The sequence below is a fragment of the Entelurus aequoreus genome, linkage group LG06, assembly GCF_033978785.1.
Source record: "Entelurus aequoreus isolate RoL-2023_Sb linkage group LG06, RoL_Eaeq_v1.1, whole genome shotgun sequence".
Classification (NCBI taxonomy): Eukaryota; Metazoa; Chordata; class Actinopteri; order Syngnathiformes; family Syngnathidae; genus Entelurus; species Entelurus aequoreus.
In genome coordinates this window covers 20,080,913-20,088,446 of record NC_084736.1, presented here as the reverse complement: position 1 = coordinate 20,088,446, position 7,534 = coordinate 20,080,913, and the positions used below count along the sequence as shown (strand labels likewise).

Below are 7,534 nucleotides of genomic sequence, written 5' to 3'. Positions count from 1 at the left end.
CTCCTTGGTGAAGTACCAGAAAGAACTACATTTCCCAGAACACCAAGGTCAAGATGGCCACCAATTGGCTGATTCAAGGCAGCTGTTAAGGAATGGTGGTGCTGTCTCATTTCATGCAAGCAAGCAGAGCGGCAAGACGCAAAAATCTACAAGATCCATCTTTAAAAGACTTCCAACACACCAATGGTCGGTGAATATACCCACTTTGCAATATGCTGAAATGCTTATTTGTTAAAACTCACCTTGACATGTTGGTTTACTTACCTGTCTTAAATTGTTTTTAGTTTGAACCACAGCAAATTTACTCCAACCTTGAGCATTGATTGCATCTGGGTATTTTCTTACTGTTTGATAATTAAAAAGCTTGAGTTAATTGAATTGTTAAATAAGCTCAATTTAAAGGGATAAAAAGTCAAAGATTATGGTTCAAAGTTAAAAGTAATAAAGATAAAAGCAAAGTTGAAGGATAAAAATGTTAAAACTTTTGCTTAAAGTTAAGCTAATTATACTTACCTTTATACTTACCTTACTAATTAAGCTACCTTATTAATTAAGCTAATTATACTTACCTTTTACTTACCTTTACTCCGTTTGGTGGATTTACTCAGTTCCATCATGGTAATGAATTTACATGATTGATTACTTAATTGCATGATTAGTTAAATGATTAATTGAGTGAACGATTAAGTAATTAAACGATTGATTGATTAAATTAAATGATCAATTAATTTTGACTTCTTTAAAGTGACTAAAACTACTTTTCTGATTTACTTGTTTCATTTTACTGAAACTGGTTAATTTGACAGTGCATTCACATGCATTTAATCTAAGTGTCTAGAGTCCTTTTGAAAAGTAATGTTAGATAATTTAAAAGTTTAAACAATGGTATTTAAAAGTTTGCAAATTTAACTTTAAAAATAATACCTGTTTGAGTCAGTTGAATTTGAACCTTTTTGTAAATACCTGTACATATATTGTTTTTCCATTGTTAACACTTGTGTTCGAAGGTTAACAACCTGATTGAATGAAGATCAACAGAAAAGAAACCAACAAAGCCAAAAAGTTGGATAAATAAAGTTGATCAATTGGAAATCCGAGTTGTCCTGGTGTCCTTTACGGAGTCAATAAGTGGAACTTGACAGTTGTTAACCACGGACCAGCCCTGGACAGTGAAGATCAAAGGCCTCAAGACCCAGGGGAGCTGTGGACGCCGGAGAAAACGGGATAAAGATGGCCGAAGAGGTATTGGGGAAGACTGCCGTGATCCTCAAGCAGGAGAGGACGACAGCCAAGAGGAACCTGACCAGAGTGGCCAACCTGATCTCCAGAGGAGCAGGCACCATGCTGCAATCCGAACTAAAAGAGGAGTTTGCCAAGTTTGCCGACCGTTTCACATCACTGCTGGATGCCAACGAGGACTTCAAGATTGGCCTGGAGGCTGACGTCAAGAAGGATGACCCAGATGGGGAGCTCGAGAAACAGCAGGAGGATGACATCCGAGCAACTATAAAAGATGCCGAAGATAAGATGGCAGAAATCAAGGACATTGTCCAGACCAACCTGTGGGGAAGATACGGGAAGACTGAGCTGAAGGCAGCGATTTCCGAGGCAGAGGACGCCATTCAAAGGGCTGAAAATGTAGCAGTTGAAAGCAACAACGTGGAAGGCTATGACGTTTACCTCACCCTGCTGAATGAGACGGTGAGTGTTACCATCCATACCATGGCCCATTGGGAGAAATGGATCCCTCAGCACTTAAAGGACGAGATGGATGACAAACTAACACAAGTGAAAGCAGCTCCCTACAGGCTCAAGTTGAGGAAAGCTGAATTCGCCACATCCAGGAGGCTGTCTGATCAAGGTGCAGGAGGACGACCTGGCCAACCAACACATCCCATTGTGAGGATAAAGCCTACATCCCTACCAGTCTTCCATGGGAGCAAAATAGACTTTCACAGGTGGAAGAAGGATTGGGAGAGCCTCCAGAAACAAGGGGAGCCGACTGGATCACCAGAGGTAAAGAAGATCCAGCTGTTGGAGAGCGTCAGTGATTCCATTGCCAAGGAACTAAGACTGTCCACCTACACCACAGCAACAGATATCTTCAGGGTCCTCGAAAACAGGTACGGCAACAAATCAACGATCACAGTCGAAATCTTGGAAGCCCTGGACAAGATGGCACAAGTCAAGGGGAACCAGCCCAGGAAGGTCATTGACCTAATACAAGCTGTGGAGAAGGCCCTGGCTGACCTGACGGAGCTAGGAAACTCTGGAGCCATCAGAAACCCCCTCGTCATCAGGTCGATTGAAAGCAAGTTACCAGATTTCATAAAAAGAGACTGGCTGATGTATATGGTTGAGCCCACCAACCGTGTAACCCCAGACAACCATTTTGATATGCTCCTAAAGTTCCTAAAGAGCCAGGAGGAAATACTGGAACGACTCGAGCAACTAAAGCTGGTGGACAAAGCGGAAGAAGCAGACAGGAAGAAGCCAGAAAGAAAGTTTGCATCTACCAGGGCTACGAGTAAAGATGGTGACGAGGTCTGTGGCATTTGTGGTGGTGGTGGGCACACCAACAAGATCTACTTTTGCAAGAAGTTTAAGGGCTTGAAGCTACATGAGAAGAAAATGGCCCTGAAGAAGCTGGGAGCGTGCAGGAAGTGTCTTGGGTATCACGACGCAGGTGGCTACTGCAGAGACACCTTCCTATGCGGAAACCAAGACTGCAAAAGGGCAAGCGGCACACCTGACCGCCACTACTTCCTATGCCCAACAGCAGAGGCCAGAAGAGAAGGAAGCGAAGGTGCAAAAGGAGGAAAAGAAGGAAAAGGTAAATTCACTGAGGAACAGGAGGCCTTCTTGTCACAACTTGCCCCAGAACTGGCAGAGAAGGGCAGAAAGGCATTCTCAAACCGAGCCTCAATGACTCTCAAATCAGCGGGCCAGTCTGAACTGCTGAAGGAAACTGGGCTGGCTGAGTTACCAGTGATGATGATGTTGATAATGGTCACAGCTAACGCAGGTCAGAAGATTGGCACACTTATAGACCTGGCATCCGACACAAATTACATCACTCACAAAGCTGCCGAAAGACTTGGCCTGAGAAGTGAAGACATAGCGCTGGTCGTACATGGAGTTGGAGGCATGACAATGAAAGTCAGGACGAAAAGGTACCTCCTGAAGGTCCGAGTCAAGACTCCCAAGGGGACTGAGCGAGCACATCAACTGGTCTGCTATGGCCTGGAGCAAATTGCAAAGGTCCATCAAGCAACTGAACCCGAAAAGTTGAAAAGCTTCTTCCCAGATGTCCAGCTTGAGGAGTTAGAAAGACCAGAGGAAGTCGAGCTCCTCATAAGCCATCGCGAGGGACGACTCGCACCCCAAAGACTAAAAGTCATCGGTGACCTTGTCCTATGGGAGAGCCCCCTGGGCAAAACAGTCGGTGGAGCACACCCTGACTTGCTCGAAGAAGTGGAGGTGGCAGCATAAGAGTCAAGAACCCACTTTGCCCGCTCCATGAGAACCGCTGCTGTCCGATACCAAGAGATCACAGTCCCAGCGTCTGAGCCAGGCCGGCTACAGCAGGACGATGTGGCCCACGCAACTACATCTGCCAGTAACCGTGAATTTCTTGATTGGTGGCACTGGGACAGCATCGGAGCTGCATGTGAGCCGAAATGTGGAAGCTGCCGGTGTGGAAACTGTCCTCCAGGAGGAAAGGACATGACCCTGGCGGAGGAGAGGGAGTTTGAGATCATTAAAGGAGGACTCACCTACAAGATGGAGGACTCTCACTCCTCAACTCCACACTGGGATGCCAAATATCCCTGGACTGAAAATCCAGCCTCTCTCCCCAACAACAAAAGAGCAGTCCAAGCTTGCTTCTTGAGAATGGAAAAGCAACTGAGCAAAGACCCAGACTGGAAAGTTGCATATTCCACCCAGATCCATGAAATGGTCCAAAGAGGCGCAGCCATAAAACTCACCAATGAAGTCATGGAGAAGTGGAAAGGACCAGTTTGGTATGTCAGCCACTTGGTGGCGCCAAATCCCCATTTAGTGACTACACCAGTTCGTATTGTCTGGAACAGCAGCCAAAAATACAACGGAGTGAGCATGAATGATCTTCTCCTAAAAGGACCAGATGTTCTCAACCCCATTAGAGCTGTCCTGCTCCGATTCAGAGAAGGAGTGAACGCAGCTCTGGGCGACATCAGAAAGATGTATAACTCTGTCTGGTTGGAAGAGCGAGAGATGCATCTGCACAGGTTCCTGTGGAGAGACAGCCCAGAAGAGGAAATCAGTGAGTATGCCGTCACCAGAGTCAATATGGGCGACAAACCTGCTGGCTGCATTGCTCAATTGGCCATGAGGGAAACTGCAAGTCTGCCCAACTTCACTCACCTGCAGGATGAACGCAGAGTCATTGAAGAAGACAGCTACGTGGATGACCTGTTGACCTCCCACAATGACCTGAACAGACTTGACCAAATCACAGCTGGAGTTGAAGAGGTCCTAAAGGCTGGAGGCTTCTTCCTCAAACCATGGGTCAGGTCAGGGCAAAGTGGGAGGAAAGAAACTGAAGCGGATGTCCTAAAGCCAGAGCAAGGAAACACCTTGATTCTTCCAAACCAAATAAGAGAAGGAGAGAACAAAGCCCTGGGCATCGGCTACCAGGTGGACAAAGACAAACTGTACATGCTGACGGCGGTTAACTTTTCCAATAGGAAGAAAAAGATGAGAGTTGGCAAAGATCTTCTTGAAGAGGAGGTGAGAGCTGAAACGCCTAACCCACTGACGAGGAGAGCTCTCCTAAGCCAAGTTGCTGCACTGTACGACCCAATCGGCCTAGTTGCACCGGTCAAGCAGAAGGGAGCAATTCTCGTCCGTAAAGCATTCCAAGAAGGAGGGGGTGGCAAGCTGACCCAAGAAACCTGGGATCAACCTCTTTCAGAAAGACTCAGGGAAGAAGCCATACAGCTCTTCGAGGAATATGCCCAGCTTGGACAGGTGAAATTCCACAGGAGCCTCACACCGCCCGACTGGAAAGGGAAACCCTACGGCATCACATTTTCTGACGGAAGTGACAAAACCTATGGTGCTGTGATGTACGTCAGATGGGAGACAAGTCACGGAACTGAAGTTCGATTCGTGGAAGCAAAGGCCAAACTGACACCCCTGGACCAAAAGGGAGATGCTGTAAAAGCAGAAATCTGTGGCGCAGTCTTTGCTGCCAGAATTCGGAAGTACGTGGAGAAACATGCCCGTATGAAGATTGAGAAATGGTTCCACCTACTGGACAGTCAAACAGTCCTCGGGGCCATCCAACGAGAATCATACGGATACCAAACCTTCTTCGCCAACAGAGTGGGCGAAATCCAGATGTCCGGGCCAGTGCAAGACTGGTGGTGGATCAGAGGAGATCTGAACATTGCTGACTTAATAACAAGAGGAGGCAATCCCAAAGACTTAAATGAGGAATCCACATGGCAAAACGGACCAGAGTTCCTGAAGTGGCCAGTGGAGGAGTGGCCTATTCAGTCAGCTGGAGAAGTTGCAGCCCAGGCCAGGGAGAGTGTAAACAAGCTTCAAAGAAAGGCATTCTCTGCTGCACTGACCAGAGCTCAAGCTAAGATGAGTCGGCAAAAAGAAGACCCACTGGCCACTCCGGAAAAGGAAAGTCCCTGTGAAGAATCGAAACCTATTATGCCAAGAAGAAAACCCACTAGCTGGGTGAAACATCTTGTGGATGTAAAAAGGTTCAGTAGCCTGACAAAACTGATCAGAGTTGTTGCCTGGACACGACGAGCTGCCGAGCAGTGGCTGAAGAGGAGGTCGAACCCAGGACAACCAAAGTGGGAGGCAACACCCAAGCAGGCTGGATTGGCTGGCACTGAACTAGAAGGTGCACGTGAAGACGTCTTCCTCGCAGCTCAAGAAGGTGTAACATTCCCAGTCACTACTCTGAGCAGATTGGCAGTATTCAAAGATGTGAAAACTGGACTCCTCGTTTGTGCAGGGAGGATCCAGATATTTAACGAAGATGAGACAGCCGTGCCAGTCTTGCCATTTGAAGCATGGGTGTCAACATTGCTGGCACAAGAATCCCATGACGCTAACCACGAGGGGGCAGCAGGAACCCTTCTACGGATGAGGAAGACAGCGTGGATAATAAAGGGCCGGAGAATTGCCAAGAAAGTAGTTGACAGCTGCATAGTTTGCAGAAAGAACAGAGCAAAGAAGTGTCAACAAATCATGGCAGACTTACCTCCAGAGCGAACCACCCCAGCTGCTCCTTTTGAATTCACAACCATGGACCTATTCGGCCCTTATGAAGTGAAGGATGAAGTCAAGAAAAGAACCAGACTGAAAGTGTGGGGAATCGTCTTCAGTTGCATGGCCTCCCGTGCCATACACACTGAACTAGTGAGTGACCAGTCATCCCAAGGCTTCCTCCTCGCCTATCAGAGGTTCACGTCACTCAGAGGACATCCCAGGAAGCTCTGGTCAGACCCCGGCACAAATTTTGTGGGCGCCAAACCTGCTCTGGAACAGCTGTACACATTCCTTGACCGACTGGACAAGTCTCAAGTCGAAGACATGGCTGCCAACCATGGAACAGAATGGTCCTGGAAGATCCACCCTGCGGATTCTCCCCACAGAAATGGTGCTGCAGAAGCGGCTGTCAGAGTGGTCAAACGGGCCCTGACCAATGTCGGCGGAGATGGTGTCTTCACCTGGGGTGAATTTCAAACCTTCCTCTACATGGCTGCCAACCTTGCAAATGAGCGACCAATCGATGCAAGAACTCAAAGCAGGGAAGACTGTGTGGAATACATCACCCCGAACTCTCTGCTCCTAGGGCGTGCCAACCCTAAGGGAGATCCTGGAGACTTCCAGTTTGATCGCTATCCTTATAAACGACTGCAAGTAATTCAAGCTGAAGTCACCAAATTCTGGAAGAAATGGAGCCAACTAGCTGGACCCAACCTCTTCATAAGAAACAAATGGCACACCAAAGAGCGAAATGTTTCTGTCGGAGATGTGGTCTGGTTGGCTGACCAAAATGCCCTGAGAGGACAGTACAAGCTGGCCAGAGTAGTCAGAGCCAATACGGACAGCAAAGGCATCGTAAGAGACGTGCTTGTGAGGACCTTTCCCAGCTATCCTGTCCCCATCAAGAAGACAAGCGACAAAGAAAAACCGACCACGAAAACCAAGAGGCTCAGACATCAAATCCCAGCAACAATCCTGCATAGGGATGTCAGACGCCTCATCATTCTAATTCCCATTGAAGAACAAAGGAAAGAAGGACCTGTGTGACCCCATTGGGTTTTGAAAACCATGAGGGCCAAGTGGGAGGTGTGGAGTTGAAACTCAGTGTGAATGAAGTGTCCCTGCCCTGGAAGTAAGGAGCTGTCTCCTCCTTAATCTTACTCCTTGGTGAAGTACCAGAAAGAACTACATTTCCCAGAACACCAAGGTCAAGATGGCCACCAATTGGCTGATTCAAGGCAGCTGTTAAGGAATG

At 47.5% G+C, this 7,534-nt stretch overlaps 1 protein-coding gene across 1 annotated transcript; it reads left to right on the top strand.

The window, feature by feature from the left end:
- Window positions 1-3,519: 3,519 nt before the first annotated feature.
- Window positions 3,520-7,326, top strand: LOC133652715 (uncharacterized). Its single transcript, XM_062051767.1, has 2 exons — window positions 3,520-5,944; window positions 6,023-7,326. The coding sequence occupies exons 1-2, from the start codon at window positions 3,520-3,522 to the stop codon at window positions 7,324-7,326; spliced, it is 3,729 nt and encodes a 1,242-aa protein (XP_061907751.1).
- Window positions 7,327-7,534: the final 208 nt, after the last annotated feature.

Excerpts from the sequence above, each read along its gene's own strand:
- LOC133652715 (XM_062051767.1), top strand. The coding sequence starts at position 3,520 with ATGAGAACCGCTGCTGTCCGATACCAAGAGATCACAGTCCCAGCGTCT. Across the intron at positions 5,945-6,022 it reads CTTCCTCGCAGCTCAAGAAG|GGAGGATCCAGATATTTAAC; the intron begins GTGTAACATTCC and ends TCGTTTGTGCAG.